This window comes from Pelophylax lessonae, assembly GCF_965119305.1.
Source record: "Pelophylax lessonae genome assembly, chromosome: 5".
NCBI lineage: Eukaryota > Metazoa > Chordata > Amphibia > Anura > Ranidae > Pelophylax > Pelophylax lessonae.
In genome coordinates this window covers 84,732,544-84,751,646 of record NC_138772.1, presented here as the reverse complement: position 1 = coordinate 84,751,646, position 19,103 = coordinate 84,732,544, and the positions used below count along the sequence as shown (strand labels likewise).

Genomic DNA, 19,103 nt, shown 5'->3' with positions numbered 1-19,103 from the left:
GCGGTTCCAAGGCCAACCTGCGAAGGAGCCTGGACAGCAGTTGAATCGGTGGAAAGGCATACATCAGGCGATACTGATGCCAGGGCGCCACTAACGCATCTGAGGCGTCTGCCCGAGGATCGCGCGTCCTTGCCACGAACCTTTCCACCTTGTTGTTTAGACGAGACGCGAACAGGTCCACATCTGGGGACCCCCACTTCGCGCACAACATCTGGAAGACATCCGGGTGAAGGGACCACTCTCCCTGGTCCAGGGTCTGGCGGCTCAGATAATCCGCCTGCCAGTTTTCCACCCCTGGAATGTGAACTGCCGATATCGCCAGGATGTGCGTCTCGGTCCAAGACAGAAAGTCGGCTACTTCCCGAGCCGCTCGGGCACTCCTGGTGCCCCCTTGGCGGTTGATGTAGGCCACCGCTGTGGCATTGTCCGTCTGTACCCGGACGGCCCTGAAGCCTGTCCGTCCAACGCAGAAGACAGATTTATCGCTCGCAATTCCAGAATGTTGATCGGAAGGGAGGATTCCTCCTCCGAACAAGTTCCCTGGGCGGACAGAACGCCCAGAACACCACCCCAGCCCGACAGGCTGGCATCCGTGGTGATCACCGTCCATGACAAAGGACGAAAGGACTTGCCCCCCGACACCGCCGGGGACTGGAGCCACCACAAAAGACTCCTGCGGGTGAGACGGCTCAACGACCGCCGCAGATCCAGAGATTGCGGACGCCCGTCCCACTTGGCCAGGACCTCCGCCTGAAGCTCCCTTGTGTGAAACTGGGCAAAGGGAATCGCCTTGAAGGCCGAAACCATCAAACCCAGACACCTCATACACGTCCGGAGGGACGAGCACTGATTGTCCCTGAGGGACCCGACTTCGCACTGAAGCGTCCGAAGCTTGTCTTCCGGCAGGAAGACCTTCGCTTGAACAGAGTCCAGAATCATCCCCAGGTAGGGAAGACGAACCGACGGACGTTGACTTTGGGAAATTTATCGTCCAACCGAATTCCTGCAGAGTCTGCATCGTGATGGACAGGTCGTTCACCAGGCCCTGACTGGTCGCGGACCGAATCAGGATATCGTCCAGATACCCCAGGACAGAAATGCCCTGGGCCCTCAATAAGGCCAGAACCGGTGCAAGCACCTTGGTGAAAACCCGCGGAGCCGAAGCGAGACCAAAGGGCAACGCCACAAACTGATAATGATCCTCCGCAATGGCAAATCGAAGGTACCGCTGGTGACCCTCGAAAATGGGGATGTGAAGGTATGCATCCTTCAAGTCGATGGAGGCCAAGAATTCCCCCGGGAACCAGGGCAGCCACCACCGAGAGCAGGGAATCCATGCGGAACTTGCGAACCCGCACAAAGCGGTTCAGAGCTTTTAAGTCCAGAATCGGACGTACTTTGCCCTCCTTTCTGGGCACAGTGAACAGATTGGAATAGAACCCCCGAAATCTGTCCCGATGAGGCACCGGAACCACCACTTCCTGGGCCCGCAGGTCCCGCACCGCCAGGTGCAGATCCTGCAAGCGCTCCGGAGTCAGCTGAAGGTTTGAAGGGAAAAATCTGCCAGCCGGCCGAGAGAGAAACTCGATCTTGTATCCAGATCGAACGATTTCCTGAACCCATCTGTCCCGAATGCGGTCCAGCCAGGGTTGAAGAAAACCGAGCAAACGTCCCCCCACCCTAGAAACGGGTGAGGGCGTCCCTTCAGGCCGCATTGTTATGGGCAGCGGATCCGGACTGGCCGGACTTCTGCTTACCCGTCCACGGCTTCTTCTGGGAGCCTTGGCCCTTGAAGGGCTTGCCCTTATAGTGCGACCGAAAGGCACGAAAGGACCCCTGAGAGGGCCTAAACGAGGCATTCTTCTTACCATGAACAAACTTATTCTTGTGAGATTGGGGAAAGAGTACCCTTACCCCCAGAAATACCCTTTATCAGAGTATCCAAAGATTCGCCAAAAAGGCGAGATCCCGCGTAGGGCAAATTAGCCAAAGTCTTGCGGGAAGACTGGTCAACCGACCAACATTTCAGCCATATCAGGCGACGGTTCAAGACCACACTAGAAAGACGCGCAGCCAAAGGGACCAAATCCAAGTCCGCATCACACAAATACATGACACCCTGATGAATCTGATCCACCATAGCCAAAGTTGTCGGCGGGGCAGAGTCAGCCACCAGAGTGCGCCTGAGCACCTGCGTCCAATCCGCAATAGCCTGGGCTGCCATAATGGAAGCAAAAATAGGCTTCAGCATAGAGCCAGCAACCGTATAGGCATGACGGGCCAGAGATTCCAATCTCCTGTCCGTCGGGTCCCGGAACACCGGGGTATCCTCAGCAGGGATCGCCGTTGATTTATTCAAAATCGCCACCGCGTGATCCACCTGAGGCGGCACACACCAACGCTCATCAGTAGCTGGTGTAAAGGGATAACGCAGCTTGAACCTACTTGGCACAGCAAAAGGCTTTTTTAAATTGCGCCATTGCTCATCAACAGCGCGCTGAAATTCCGTAGAGCAAGGAAAAACCTGCAATGTTTTGCGTTTCCTTTGCGTCCCATAAGAGGACATCAAAGCAGGAGGACATGGTTCATCCTGCAAATGCAGCGTTTGCTTGATAGAAGCAACTAACTCATCCATGAGTGCAAGCTCTTCAGACGAGCCAGGGGGAGAATTATCAGCCCCTTCCACCTCAGCCTCCCCGTCAGACCCCACAAGGTCTAGAGATGAGTGAGACCCTGAGAAGGGCACTCCAGCCATAGCAGCCCCATCGCCCTCCGAATCAGAGGAAATAGACACCCTGGGCCGTTTTGTGGATCGATCAGCCACCAGCATTTGCACTTGAGCAGCTAAGTTTGCCACAATAGTGGCCAGATCAGCCCCCTCGGGGGAAGCAGCAGCCCCTTGGCCCCCCACCAAGGTGGGAGGAAACTTGCATTCCTGAGAATCCATGTCCCAGCAATATAAGGAAGAAAAGGGTACTGCCCCTTTAAGATCGCGGCGAGCGTAGCCCACCGCACCCACTGAATACACCGACCCCCACAGGGACAAGAAACTGGGCAAGAATACAGGAAAAAAGGGAAGATAAAAACCTGGAGAGATCACACAGGCTGCTGCACCGACCGCTGTCCCAGAGCAAAAAGGGTGACCGCCCCTATGAAGCCTATGCAAGGCTACACAAACATGGCCGCCCGGCTGAGGATTCCTTGGGCAAATAAAACATGGCGCCATGTGGCCTGATCGATCGCCGCCAAAATGGCGGCGTTTTGCATTACCACACAGGACCGGCCAGCGTGATTTTGCCTCAAAAAAATGGCGGGTCGCCGCACAGCATGCCTCAAATCTGACTGCTTCATGCTTACATCCAGCAGAGCGGGAGAGCCCCCCCTTCACAGCCCACACAGGCAGCAAGTCCACACAGGAACTGACAGGGAGCACAGCAGCCACACAGACATGCAGGGTCACACAGTCCCAGACTGACACCCAAATAGACAGGTCCCCACATAGAGTTACATTTACCAGTCCGGATGGCGTGGGGAGCCTGCTCCAGCGACCAAACCGCTGCACTGAGGACAGGGAGTGTCGCAAGCATGACGCAGCGGAACTGCAGTGCGAAACCGCAATGGCGTCCAGTGAGGTAGCCACCTCACCGATAGCATCCCTGCAGCGAACAGGGATGGGTCGTTCAATGTGCCAGGGCAAAACCTAGGCTGAACGCTCGATGGCAGGCTGGGAAGCCCCTGGCCCTGAGCCCTGGGATCCAGGGTGGCCAGTCCGAGACCCAGCTCCGCACGATCATCTTCATCAGAAGAAGCTAACTAATGCTGAAAATAAACAGCTAAGTAAAAGAAAGAGAAAAAAACTCCAAATAAAATCAAAAAGAGAAAAGAAGCTGAGACTAAGAGCCCCAGCACAGGAACAGCCCAACCTACTCCTGAGCTAGGCATTAGAAACTGAGTTAGAAATGCAGGAAGGTATTGACTGAGGGGACCAACCCCTGGGGGTGGGATATGCTAAAAGCTTTGATATTAATATATTCTGTTGCCTAGCTACTCCTACGGAGCAAAGGTAAATAACCCCATTAGTGACGAATATGAAGAGGCGGCGACTGTCAGAGGATGTAAGAGAAATAGAGTTTCCATCCGTCCAGACTTCACGGACAGGATCGGACACGGATGGCAGCGGGTGTCAGCGGAGGTGTCTCCGCTGACATCCGCTGCCCCATAGAGCTGCATGGAGGATCCGATCAGATCCGCCTAAAAAACTGAAAGACGGATCTGATCGGATCGCCCGTGTGAAAGGGCCCTAAAGCTTTTAGGTGCGTTTACAGGAGTCAAGAGCTTGGGTGTTCATTCATTTCAGTGGCCAGAATATATTCTGGCTATTAAAATGAATAAATGCTCAAGTGATAAACGTGCCTAGCATTTAGATGAGTCAAGCATTTTTTTCTACTAAAACTTTGCTGCTCCTGGATGCAGTGGCATTGAATTTTTTGTTCTTGCCTCTAAAAGCCCCTACCTTTGAACACTGCTAAAACCCTACACGATATTGTCAAAAGTATTGGTACGCCTGCCTTCACACACAAACCTTAATGGCATCCCAGTCTTAGTCCGTAGGTTATTATATTGAGTTGATAACCGCTTCAACCCTTCTAGGAAGGCTGCCAACGTTTAGGAGTGTGTCTATGGTAATGTTGGACCATTGTTTCAGAAGCGCATTTGTAAGTTCATCATAAACCTCCTTTAAGTATTACAGTAACAAAAGTGACTAAACAAGTGAAATTAATAAGTATTTTCAACAGCCCATGCTATGTGATCCTGCCATGAAAGTAACTGGTCTTTGTTATGGAGTGGCAATGCTCTGTCCCTGGTCTCCAAGCTGTAGTCCTCTGTTGTCACCCCGTCACATCTGGTGCAGGCTTCAAGTGGCTGTTCTGAAGTCCATTGCACAGGTATATTTGGCTGATTTCACACTGACAAAACCCATCTTTAGCACTGATGTGCAACCAATGCTGTATGTATCCATTTGAGAAAATGTAACCCACACTAGAGGTAATGTATCAGAAAAAAATGCTGGAGTGCCGGTTCACACTATTGCAATGCAGGAACACTGCAAATATACTGCGTGTTCCCGCATCGCATCCGCAGCACAGGCAGTTCACACTGCCATATGCGATATGCTGGGGGTGTCAATTCAAAGTTAACGACACCCCCAGATCAGATCGCATATCGCAGTGCGATCTGACAGTTCGCACAGGAATCTAATCGCACTGGTGTGAACCACCATGCGATCCGATTCTGCTGCAGACCAAAAAAGGGTCCTGTGCGTGTTCACTGCGATTGCGGTACGATTTCAGCCATACAAACTGTATGGCTGAACTTGCACCGCACAGACATCGCATGTGATTTTAGGAGCAGTGCGCTCCGAATCATATGCAATGTCTGATCGCAATAGTGTGAACCGGCACTTATTCCATTTCACCAGATCAGATAGCAATACAAAACAAAGTACCCTGTCAAAAGTACAGTGATGTTATGGACCACCCTGGGCTCCCTCTCAAGACAGACACTGAACAGTTGGTTGGTAAGGTGGATGAGCCTAGCAGCATTCATGATAGACTGAAGGGGGGATTGTCTATATAAAAGTAAGCCAATGCGGAGGTGAGGCGGGAGATGATCAGGGAGTGAATTAGAAGCTTTGTGGTGTCACTGGTTAGGAAGTGGCGTATCTCGGAGAGGTTGTGTAAGTTACAGCAGCAAGCTTTGGACAGTGATTGGATGTGGGGCTGAAAGGATAGTCCAAAGTCCAGGATAACACCTAGGCATGCGGGAACGGGTCGACAGTTGTGCCAAGGATCTTGATAAAGAGGTCAGGGGAAAAAAGTCAACCTCGGGGAGGACATTTTTCCAGGTTTTGGATAGTTTCTCCAGAATAACAGAATTTGATTGGTCACTATGACTAATGTCACCTTTCCTACTGCCCTAGTTTTTAGAAGCAGCAAGCCTCGGAAATTGTTGTACCCAGGACCATGTGATGCTGCCCTAGGGCTGCACAGGACAACTGATCGATCGAGGACAGCTGATAAAACACATCCAGCAAGACAGCATGTAAACAATATCCATTACTGAAGTCCTGGAATCAGCAGTCTGTGCGCCCCTTCTTCATGTGGCAGCTCCAGAGCAAGGGGGTTAATCAGTGCCATTAAAATATGAGCCAGGGTAATATTATACGGTTCTGAACATTTATGGTAACATTTACATGCGTATTTCATTAGGAAGTACAATAGTTAAAGATCAGGTGAAAAACTGTAGCACAGAACTGACAACTTGATTTCGAGTCTCATTGGGTGCCAGAAGATTTGCTGTGTACTTCGCACACTGCTATTTGCTTTACTGCATGAATTCATTATCAGTCTAATCATATGAATTATCTGAATATGAATGAAGTCTATCATTAAAAGCAAATCAGCAACATCTACTTTGACTGGAAAGTACCTCGAGAAACAAACCTAAGTCTGAACAACCAGCATGTGAACATCTAGTCATGGACATGTTACATTTATTTAAATACCTCCTCCTGCTTAGCGCCATAACTACTCTTTTTGTCAGACATAAGGCACTTGAAATGCACATACAATATAACCACCCCAGAAGCATGTCTATTGGCTGGCTGTAACCATCATGGAGTAGGGTGGTGGGAAAGCAGATTGACTCCTCCTGATGATGGCTTATCTAGTGAAAAAATCTGCTTGGTTTATCGGTTTAGTGGCCAGGGGAACTTTGCATCTTGCTATTACCATAATGACAAGGTTGTCACCGCTCAGCTTAAAAAGTCCAGATAGGATGGCGACCAACATGTGTATGGCCAACTTTAGGCTTGCCATATCCACACAGAATTGGCCATCCACCCCACAGAGTGAGGAAAGACAACATCCCCTGGTCGCTATTGTGTTTTGATAGCCAGTTCAGGAGACTGTCAGAATATCTGATCATCACCTGCATCTGACAATGCAGCTGCTGTTCAGTCAACATTTTTTCACCTGGCTGCTTTGCTTTTTCAACGAAGAGTGTTGAATGGGAGGGTGCCAATATTAGGAACCAGCTGAAATTTACTCAATGTATGGCTAGCTTTAGACTAGTGCTGCAGAGTTGTATAAAGTACTCGAAACCCATACTTGAGTAAAAGTACAAGTGCTCGATCAAAAAGTAGAAGTACTAAAGTATTCAACATTTTTTGTACTTAAGTATTGATAGTAGTTTTTTTTTTTTTAATTTTGCTACTCAAGTACTGAAAGTAAAAGTACCAGTAGTTTTGAAAAAAAAAAATGCTACTCAAGTACTGAAAGTAAAAGTACCAGTACTATGTTATGTAGTTATTAAACAAAGAAGTCAAAAGTTTGAACATCATATTGTTTTTTATTATTTCAAATGCAGCTTTTATTTATACATACATACAGTAGCATTTATTTTGCGCTGATAATACACGTTTTGAGCTTCATGAAACCTGCCATCTACTGTTCTGGCAGTGGTAATTTTTATAATTGTAACGAGTAACTATGTAGCACAAAAAAAAATATTGGAGTAGAAGTATTGAAATCATTGAAAAAATGTAGTGAAGTAAAAGTGGAAGTAGGAGAAAAAAAATTCTACTCTAGGAAAGTACAGATACCGCCTTTCGGTACTTAAGTACAGTAGTGAAGTAGTTCTACTTAGTTACTATACATCTCTGGTTCCAAATTAGTAAGGTAACTCTAAAGGGATTCTAAAGCCTCAACATTTTTTACCTCAATGCATTCCCTGCATTCCCGACGGCTAAAAAATTTTTTTTCCCATTTTATTTTTTTTACTTTATCACAGGTTTTTAAAAAAAAATAAAAATCTGATCACTTTTTTTCTGTCACAAGCAATGTAAACATCCCTTGTGACAGTAATATGCAGTGACAGGTACTCTTTATGGAGGGATCGGAGGTCTAAAAGACACCAAACCCCTCCATTACACTTCCATGTATTCAAAACGTTGAAAACGGCATTTTTGAATACACTAGTTTTTTTAATCTGCCGCCTTTAGCAGCAGAGTAACACGGACGTGACATCATGAACGCCGCCTCCGGGTTACGTCATTGTAGACCCGATTTAAGCCGTTTCTGGCTTCATCCAGCCGGTGGACGTGCCAGCTGGGTCCTCGGGTCTCCTGGTGGGACGGGAGACCCGGGCAAAGCCACGGGGGGGGGGGGGACGTCCCCTCCTGCTTGTCAGGGTAACGATCGAGCGGCTCCCGCATCGGTCATTACCACCGGAAAGCCGACCGCCGGCTGTAAACAACGGTACTAGAGGCATCACCCCCGGTATAACACCGCAAAGTCTGCCGACGTAAATATACATTACTTTGCGGTAAGTGGTTAATCAGTACAGTTTTCGCCCAAAAATACAGATACACATCACTTCCGAAATTTTGTACTGTCGTACGCAAATTTTCATATTTTAGTAGCCTATTTGTTATGGTAGGTATGGTATGATATGGAGGCTAGCAAGCAAAAAAAAAAAAAAAAAAAAGAAATGGACGATCATGCGTCTGATAATTTCATCGTGTGTACTAGGCTTTAGTCACCCTTTTTTGCCTCAGTTTTTGATAGTGTGGAAAGATTAGAAGATTTTTTCATTGCATTGCCCCAACTGCGTGAAGATTAAGGCCCCTTTCACACTTGTGCGACTTGGGACTGCGAAGTTGCATGACATGTCGTTCCTCTTGATTTCCCATGAGTACCATTCATACCTCTGTGACTTCAAGTCGCAGCGACTTCAAAGTAGTCTAGACCAACCCCTAGACGACATCACATATGACGATGTAGGACATGGTTTATGGCGGTGACATCACGTTCTTAGTTTCTGGTGGATTACCGATTCCTTTCAGAAGCCGGGACTTTGAAACGAACTCTGCAGGAATGCCACAGCACATGATCTTAAATGCCTGTACCTTACGGGTTGCTGTAAGTGCATTATTTGTTAGCCTGATTAAATGCTTTTTATTACACTATGGGAGCGCTTTTTTATCTTTTGCTTTCCATGACTCATGAGTTTGTTGACGGCTGTTCCTTAATGTACCCATGTTTTTTGGAGGGATGACTGGCCTAATCATTTGATTGCCCATTTAGACCACCTATAAATGAGTGGTCATTGTGATCTGGTAAGGAGATTGTCTTATACCATGTAGGGTGTGAAGCCATTTTCTGGTTTCCAGTCACCCTCTTCCTTTTTGTATATGGTTCTTCTGGAAATGCTGGTGTCATCTCCCTTCTTTCTCCTGGACTTTTTTGTACGATTAACATTTATTGTCATATACTATGTACATCTTATTCGCTGGTTCTATTATCTATGATTAGCGCTGCACTGTCTGCTAGTGTTTTGTTTTTGGAAGCTTGTATCTCTATTCCAAGTGCTCGCTGCTTACCTCATAGTGCAGCGTTTTTCTTTGACTTCAAAGTAGTCCCGGCACTACTTTGGTCTGACTTTGATGCGACTTGAGGTCCATAGACCTCAAGATTACACCGGCATTGCTTCAAGTCGTGGCAAAGTCACTCAACTTTCAGGTCATACAATTGTGAAAGGGGCCTCAGCCTTGATTTCAGTTTCTGTGACACCAGCTCAAACAAATAGGGGGAAAAGGTGTCATCGGGACAGAGGACCAGATGGCAATATGTTGCTGTACATGTCACCATTGAAGAGCATTCCCCTCAATTTCAGTCCCTGTGACTTCTCTTTAGGCAGTTGAACCTGCTCTATGTAAAATAACCAAAAAAAAAAAAGGTGTTGGAGTTGGGCTTTAAGCATTTCAAATAATGTGCATATTCTTTTCCAAGCCTAGCAAATGATTAGCTGCAATCACTTCAGTTAAAGGCTTGTGCAGCTTTACAGCTGGAATTCCATGCATACACACACACCTGATTCCACACACGTCTGTCACAGGGCACAGATTACATATGAACTGAGTAAGCAGGATTGGTCTGCACTCACCTATCATCGCTGACACTCAGTTGTAGCCGCACTGTGAATCCGCCACACAGCTCAGTACACAAATCACACACCCGAGTCTATAGATAAAATAACTGGGCCACGCCAAAGTCATTCATGTCAGTTTCAATGAAGCGTTAGAAATGCTAAATTTGCAGGCCTGGCACACAAAAAAAAAGAAAACCCTTGGGGTTTTTTATGTATGTCAACCTAATTAAATAGGACGGAGGTTTCAAGCTTTAAAACCTGTAGATTATTTAATCAGAAAACCAGTCACAAACCCTAGCAATTAAAACTGAGCACAAATAGGAACAAAAAAGTCACCTTCAGTGTAAATCACATGTGGAAGTGAACAGCAGATCCAGGGATATTAGCAGCTGAAGTCATATGCACATCCAAATCTATGTAAGAGAAGCCCAAGACCTTTCCAAACCTCCCTATTGGTCAACAAGGCTGTCTATAACACCGCTATAACACCGAAGGACTAGAATCAAAGTCTAGGGAAGCAATTCTCATCCAGGGTCCCTGCAGGGGTTTCTTCAGCAATGAGCAATTTCTTCCTCAGATAAGTTCCCACTGACACCATTGAACTTTTTAGCTAGCTGTAAGGGGGTGATTCCTCTTCCCAATGACCACAAGCGAATGGAGCCTTCTTTCCATTGAACGTCACACGAATGTAATAGAAGTTGTAGATGTAGTAATTTTGCAGGAGTTCCCTTCAAGTGTTCCTCTGTGTTAAAAAGGTTGAGAAAGGCTGTAGAAATCTAGCTTGGTCTCACTCAAATGCAAGATTTTGATACAACTTCAGCTGCTGAATCAACTTATTTTTGACTAAAGATTTCATTCAGATTTACTTGAAATACTGACTGAATTGATATGACTGTCCAAGCGAGCCCACTACAAAGCCACCATTGACAAATGCTCAAAAAAAGGAATGGACTTGGCCTTGGCATTGCTTGCAGGAGAGATAATCCATTGCTGATGGATCACTGGGTATTCTGTCCAATAATACATGTTACTGGAGGGGTGCTGCACTACCATAGGCTACTCAACCATGACCATCCCCAAGCCTAACCTTCCACTGAGACTACACTGCCAGAACAGGGATATGAGTGGGTGGGCAGGTGATACTGTATGGAAAGAGTAACCTAACTGTAGATACTTCCCGCTGTCATCTGTCTGCAGGCAAAAATCACCAGGATGACTGCAGGATACACAGACCACAACCACTGCTATTGAGATATGAAGCTCCTGAAGGCAGACAAAGATGTCATCTAATGTACGATTTTTGATTAGTATATTCAAAATAATGGACGGCCTATAATAGTGCAAACAATTGCTACAAGGGGGTTAGGAGTTCCAAAATAAGTAAATTAAGCATCCAAGTTGGGAATTTGGTGAAAACACACCACAGGTGGTCAGCCTACAGGGCACTTTTAGGCTCCATGTACACGGGATGCTGGAAATGGCCGTTTAGGAGCAGTTGGGCGTTTTTTTCAGAAGCCCCTGAACCCATCTACATTTTATCTTATCTGTCCATGTACACCAGGCCGTTTACAGTAATTTGCAGGCAGTTGAGTTCAGGGACTGTTTTTAGAACGCAATTATTTGCGTTCGAACATGTGTTTCCCGGCGTTTCAAACGCACAAACGCGTCCGAACGCGATGACCCGCGTTTAGCGTTCGCGTTTTTCCATTTTAAAGGGGAATAATTTTTTTGACCTCTAGGAACGCTTCTAAACGCAAACGCCCGCAAACGCCGCTAAACGCGGGTACAAACGCGACCGAACGGACGTTTCAAACGTCCTAAAAATTCCAGCATTCAAAGGGACTTTTAACAACGTCCCGTGTACATGGAGCCTAACTGTTACAGCTGAATTCTTCTGCAAATGTTAGTTGCCTGTTTTTTATCCAATTGCTTCAGTACTATGATAGTGACCCAGGACAAGCATGCAACAAGAAAAAGTCAGAATTCCTACATCCTTGTCCTGGGTCAACGACCCAAAATATTTAAGCCATTAAGACTAGCCAGACAGCCAAGCAACCGGCAATTTTTGGAGGGCGACAACAGCAGAGACTACGTATTTATTAACACTTTACCAATTAACATGGTTTAAAAAAATATGCTCCCAAATATAATCACTATAGTGCCTCAATCACATTTATTCCCATCCAGCAGCTACTGATATGTTTCACATGGTTGGATATCTCCATTGCAAATTTGATTATCTCAACACGTTTCCAAGATGAACTCTGCTTCCTCAGGAGTGTAATTTAGGGGATTTCAATGATTGCAAGCTCTAGGAAGTAGAATAATTTAAACTTTCCCTGGGGTGAGTGCAGGGGCTCAATTACCTGCTCATATCTCTCCATACCCACTGAGACATGATTTACTTTCATTTAGTGTACTGTAATATTGGGGTAGTATATTTGAGGGGTGCTAGTGATAATGGGTCAAGTCGCGAACACTAATCCCAACACCCCAAAACAAGATATGGAAGGAGGGAGAGTCCGATCCCACAAGACCCCTCCCCCCCCCCCATCCATGGCAGTGTGTGCGCGTGCATGTAAAATAAACACACACAAACATGACACGGGGCAGCCATATTTTTGTGTTCCATATGCAACTTCTACTTCCCACTTAGTAATGCTGCACAGTGTTTTACCTGGTTTTTGCTTGCAGGTCTGCTAGACTAGACAGGCTCTGTCCAAATGAAAACCTACTTTAATGGCATAAAAAAAAAAAAAAGACTCAAAACTCTTGGCAGCTACTGACCATGGGATCTTTGCCTAGGCTGTAGGTAACATAAAGAAGCATATGTGAAGAAGTTTTCTAAGTGAATGAGTATTTTGGTATTTTTATTTCAAACAATAATGTGATTTGCTAATGTTAGCCATTACCAAATCACATTTTTGTTTGGAATAAAGTACTAAAATAAAGTATTAATTTTAATGACATGTTATCAGATCATTTTCAAACCACCATCGTTTTATTTATTTAATAGCACATTTTCTCCATCCTGCAACCCAAAAAGGTTGTCAATTTTTCTGTGTTTGCACACAGAGCGACGAGAACTGGAGCAATGTGCATGGCAGCTGCAAGGTGCATAGAGCAATTAGCACACGACTCCCTTGTGATTTAGCCTCTCTCTCTCTTCTAGAATCTGCAAACAGTCGCTGTGTACTGAATGGGTGGCACCTGGAAGCACACACTCCAGATAAACCCAAGTCTGATGCTTGAACAATTGAATCACAGACAGCAAGTAGTGCAAAAGTAGTCTGGAAAAGCACAAGATACAACTAAATCTGGATTAAGCATTCTGACATATTTAACCCTAATGAGGCAAAGTCCCCTTAAGCTCATTAACAGATCTATCTAATCTACAGTCTGTGGTATACAGGGAAAGGAAGGAAAAAATGTTAAAGATACAAACCTTGTACTGTAGAGGTTTCAATATATAAGCAGTTCAAAGTGATGATGTGCAAATCACAATGACCTACAGCAACCAGATTCCAGTTTAAAGCTATGGGATCAGTAGGTCTAATCCTGACAGGTTGCTACAGGTTTCTACACTTTGCACATTGCACCTTCTTCATAGCGAACAAGCCTTCAAGTGGGCTACATGTATTAGGCCAATAAAGCAATGCATACTCATTTTTCTCAAGACATAAGAAGGCACTAACCTGGGTCCTCAGGACAGAGGACACTCCCCATATAACTGGAAATCCATCGGTTCCTAAACATTGTTCCTCTGCCAGTAGCACAATGTCCTTTATGTCAGACAGAACCAAAGCCTCAGGCCGCTTCCAGAGAGCTTCAGCGAGAGCAATTTCCCAGCACTGCACTGAGCCTGTCAGGCTGGAGAAGCTGAGCACAGCGAGTGCATAGCAATGGGCTGGAAAGCTGGAGGAACCCAAGCCAGTAATCAGATTACAAACAGAAATTAGGCACTCAAATGCGGATTGGGTCATAGGGATGGAGAGATGCTGAAAGCTCCAGCTCCAGCCAAATTAAAACGCATGCTTCAGAAATGACACAAAAAAGAAAAAAAAAAAAAAAAAACAGCAGGAAGTACAGGAGACTTGAAAATAAAAAGGAGTGTACTGGGCTCCTCCTAGCTATCAGTTTATCACTCTAGTGCTACAGCCAGCCACAGATATTAAAGTCCAGTTCAACTTTCAGTTTAAAATCAGTTAAATGAATTCCACGTGATTCATAACAAAAAATGGTGTGCAAAGTGCTTGTTTATTTTCTTTAAAAAGCAGCCACAGTGAATATAAAAAGCTAATACTCTGCCAGCATGCTAAAATGAAGGAGCCGTATTCTGTTTGTGGAAGCAGCAGTCTCATGCACAGGTCAGAAACACCCCCCCCCCCCCCCCCACTTAGTCAGACCTATAGCTCTACAATAGTAAAGTTTGTGCTTCCTGCGGTCTTAAGAGATCTAGCTCTGACTAAACGGGGGGGGGGGGGTTGCTTTTGAATAGTGCATCTGTTGAATAATTCCTCCAATGATCTGCACATACGCCGTACATAACGTTACTCCAGCTGATCTATTAATCAGCTGGCATGACATCAATACTGCGCATGCACACATTGTCGGAGACATTATCCAACAATCTGCAAAGCGCAGAGGGAGAATCTAATTGTCAAGATTCTGCCTCGCTCTCTGCGCTCTCTCTTGTTGTTCGGCGGATTTGGGTGTGTTGTAAGACAGATCTTGCAGTGCGGACATGGGTGTGTTGCAAGGTGGGTTCCATCACTCAAGCGAGGAAGGATCTTATAATTCGATTCTCCCTTAACACTTTGCAGATCGATGGATAATGCCCCATGACGTCAGTGTTGATGTCCCGCCAGCTGATCGATAGATCAGCTGAATGACATAACATACTGCGCATGCACAGATTGTTGGAGGAATTATCGGACAGGATGAACTATTTGATAGAACACGTTGTGTTTTGGAATGATTTCATTCTTTACTGCATGCTGTTAGAGGTCTACTCAGGCCATGGCTGCTGTCTAAAGAACACATACTAAGGCCCCTTTCACATGGGGAGAATTCCGTTAGAATCCATAGGGAATTAGCTCACCAATTCCCTGCTGATTGGAGCAGAGTGAGCAGGTGGAACATTCCTGTCTGTGCAGCTCCTGCAGAGGAGACATGGACAGCCCCCGCTCTGCTGCATGGACAGTATAACCGAACTCTGACCCACACAGTACTTGTGGTCTTCCGTCAGACGGCTTTCTCCCAGTCATGAACACATATACCAGATTTTCCCTGCCGCCCTACATACAAAGCTAGCCGACAACTTCACTTGTACTGGAATCTCTTTTTATTGAACAGTCACACAGAATTTATATACAGCATGGGCCTCCCCCTCCTGATCAGATTATCACACACAGGTCAGGGGTTGCCTGATTACATCATATGCAGATGAAATTGTATACAGAAATAGAACTAACCTGAACTAATCTAGCCATCTGGACAGAACAATGTGAGGTTATTAACATTTAGCAATGGAACAGACAGACTTAACACAATCCACATCACACCTCAGTAGATATACAATAGGGAGAGCCTGCCAATGACAGTCTGTCCATCTCCTACATTGAAGTACATGGAATACACATCTAGTATTTAGGGATTAGAGACTTCATGGCAACAGGCTATAGGTCTGAGGTCTCACAGTGTAAAGTGGGTTCAAATGTTCATATTTCTTGAGAGATATTGTGAATATTACTCTCCCATTTGAAGTTATCCAAACCATATTCTCAGTGTCCATTAAGTATCTGTCTTTGACTCCCAGTGATGGTGAGTACAGTCACAGGTGGCCAGGAGTAAACTGACTCAGTTGTCCACTTACACCCGACTACTCTCCGATCCACCTAAACGAAAGGACGGAGGCCTTTTTTTTGCAGGTGTAAGTGGACACAAGTCCATAGAAATGCATGGACCTTCCGATCAGGTTTCCCTGAAACTGACATATAATTGGATTGCCCATGTAACGCGTGAAGCATGTCGCCCAAAAGTAGCTCAGAACTTTTTTTGGACGACAAGCTTATTGCGATGCGGGTTGCCACAATTGCAGCTCGACAATCGCGGCAGAACCGCACCGCGATTTTAGGTGCCATTCATAGTTAAATAGTAGTTGAGGTTGAATAAAGACTATAGTCCATCCAGTTCAACCTGTGTAGGTGTGTGGGGCCGTAATGGGTGTGGCCGTCAAGTTTTTAAATTTCATTCAAATCTGAGATTTGCCATTCACACCACGGTGCTTTGAAATCAAAACGTTGAGATGTGAATGCAGACTAAAGCCCCGTACACACGTACTGATCGGCCATCTTTTGTCCAGGGCTGTCGTGTCTGTTGAAAACTGCAAAAGACTGCACACGAATTTTGTCGGCCAACAGCCGACTGCAGAAGTGATGTCATGTGATGGTTAACTTTCCTTGTCTTTTTTTCTTTTCTGAGCATGCCCAGTCTTGCTAATCTGCTGTCTGTCAGCCGAAATCTGTACTGACTGGCGAACAATCGGCCGTTCTGGTGACGGACAACAAAAATTTTAAAGTCTGCACGACAGATTCTGTTCGGCCGAAAATGCGCTGTCGGCTGTCTAAAGCATCATACTAACAAGCCTACAATCGGCCGAATATTTACGGCCGACAATCAGTATGTGTGTATGGGGCTTAAGACTCTAAACTGTTTGCTTTTATGCACCTGGAATGTATTTAGCAGATTTAAACTGCTCAGTTGGGATTTAAAGAGTTTATTCACCTGGACCAAGAAAGCTGCCTATGCAGATAAGGTGTGTCCATAGATAAAAATAAACTGTACAACTTTGACTAAAGTTGAATAAAGCCCTTTCTATAGGGTGTAGGCCAGTTACTTACCTCATAAAGCCTGACTGGAATACTCCCAGGACATTACTAAGAGAGCCTAGCTGATACTGTTCACCTTCACAATCACAGGAGTGAGCTCTCAGATTCTGATTCAAACCTCCTTACATCCATTTTCTCTCCCTTGATGAGGTAGCTCTGAGCTCAGTCTGAGAGCACGCTCCTGTGATGGTGACCAGTAATAACTAGGCCTCACTTAGCAATATCCTAGGGGTTTTAAGGTCAGGCTTCATGAGGTATGTAAATAAATTACACCTATAGCGAGGGCATTATTCCATTTTGGTCAAAGATGCACATCTTGTTTTTCATTTACAGACATCCCTTATTTATATAGACAGTTTTTTGGTAAATGTGAACTAACCCTTTAAAGCCCAACTCTAGAGAAAGTAAAAAGCCTCCCTTGCACTGGCCTTAATGCTTGTTTTGGACTAGGGCAGTAGTCTCAGAACTGCGGCCCGGGAGCGATCCTTTGCTTGCCTGAATCCAGCCCTTGGGGCAGTGTCCTCTCACTAATACTAGACACTATTCCAACCACTAACACCAACGATGGGGCATAATTCCTCCCACTGATACCAATTATGGGGCAGTATGCTTCCTACTGACACCAATGACAGGGCACTCTTCATCCCATTGACACCAACATTGGGGTGTTATCCTTCCCACTGACATTGATTGGGCATTATTCCTTCCACTGACACCGTTTGCGCGCCCCCCTCAAACCTGAAGGGCATTAAAAACGGTTTGTTTAGAAAGTTTGCAGACCCTTGGACTAGGGAATGGGAAAAGTAGTTCTACTTACCTAAGCCTTCGCTTCCGCAGCAGGTGGTACTCACCTATACTCCAGCAGAGGATTGTTCCTTGGCGTCATCATGTCCAGTGTCAGGCTATGGGTCCTGAACTGGTCTTGATGTAGTCAGAGGGCCAACACCTGACAGAGCACAGGGGAGAAGAGGTTGCAGGGACCTGTCCTTCAGAACAGAGGAGCCTGTGGGAGTGGAGGATAAGGTGAGTAAAACAGCTTTTCTTGATCCCGTAGACCCAAACTAGTATTTTACCCTTGCAATGCAGGGGCAGCCCAAGTGAAAGGGAGCAATCTAACTTTCCCCAGAGGTCATAAAACTTTTAGCAAACTGTATGCCAGAAACACTTTTGCCAAATGTTATGTCGGAATCATACAAGTGAGCACATCCCCGCCGACTAATATTGGCTGGTCGCTTTGACAGCTTCTTGGCGGGATAGTTCAAGCGAGTTTAGATTCATCCCTGTCCTTGAGAGAACACTTCTGAGTGCATAGGACAGCACTGGATTTTTGTCAAGAACAGGACATTTTTTTGCACTTATTGAATAGATATAACAAACTCCTTTCATTTTTTTTTTTTTTTACAGACAAAGGAAACAAATTAAGAAAGTTCACATACCCTTTAACCACTAGAGATTTTAGTAATACAAACCACCTATGTGCTTCTGCATTAAGCGCGGGTCATGTTCTCAAGTGACATAGGGGTCAGCAGCCACCCAACACAAACGGTTTTGTAACAGTAAAATTTATTTAGAAATTTTGAGAGAAGTCCAGGAGAAGAGCATTTTGTGTTTATGAAGTGGGTCATATTCCAGGGTTAGTGCATCATCCTTGTCCCAGTGGAACAATAGCGATCAGCTAAAGGTATCCAAGCAGATGATTTCAACAAATGTACAAACACCTGGCCTGGAAATAACAAATTAAATAATATAATCTCTGTCATTTTATATTTCCCATTTGAATTCATTAATGCTTGCCAGGTGGATAAAACCCTGCTGACTTAGAATGCTTCCTCTTAAAGCTGGCTGATTGCCTCTCTAATAACTCATAGCGTTGCCTCTAGCGGACACATGAGGCTTTGTGGCCTGGCAGCACAGCTTATGTTGCGGGCTATTTACTCCAATGTGTACACTGTATTTAAAGGGTAACTCCAATTCCATGGCATATACAATTGCGACTCAAGTCTTATAGTAATTGAATGTTATTAAAACATTACCTTTATTCAATCTGCAGCTCTGTAATTTTCTGTAAAACGCAATGCAATATGGCTACTTGGAGGTGTTTTGTATCCAGAATGTGTACTGAACACACCCCAGAAACAATTTCCGGCTTGTGTAAATGGCATACTGATTTTCCCAGAAGTCTGCACTAAGATACAAGATTTTGGGCATTCCCTGCAACAAAAA

General features: G+C 45.5%; 1 protein-coding gene across 1 annotated transcript in view; it reads right to left on the bottom strand.

Moving 5' to 3' along the window:
- Positions 1-13,809, bottom strand: part of SVIL (supervillin) — a 314,402-nt gene extending 300,593 nt beyond the window's left edge. The window contains exon 1 of the mRNA XM_082259451.1: positions 13,686-13,809. Within this exon, the coding sequence (XP_082115577.1) occupies positions 13,686-13,746 (61 nt within the window). The 5' untranslated portion in view covers positions 13,747-13,809. The remainder of the gene's footprint in view (positions 1-13,685) is intronic.
- Between the last annotated feature and the right edge of the window lie 5,294 nt (positions 13,810-19,103).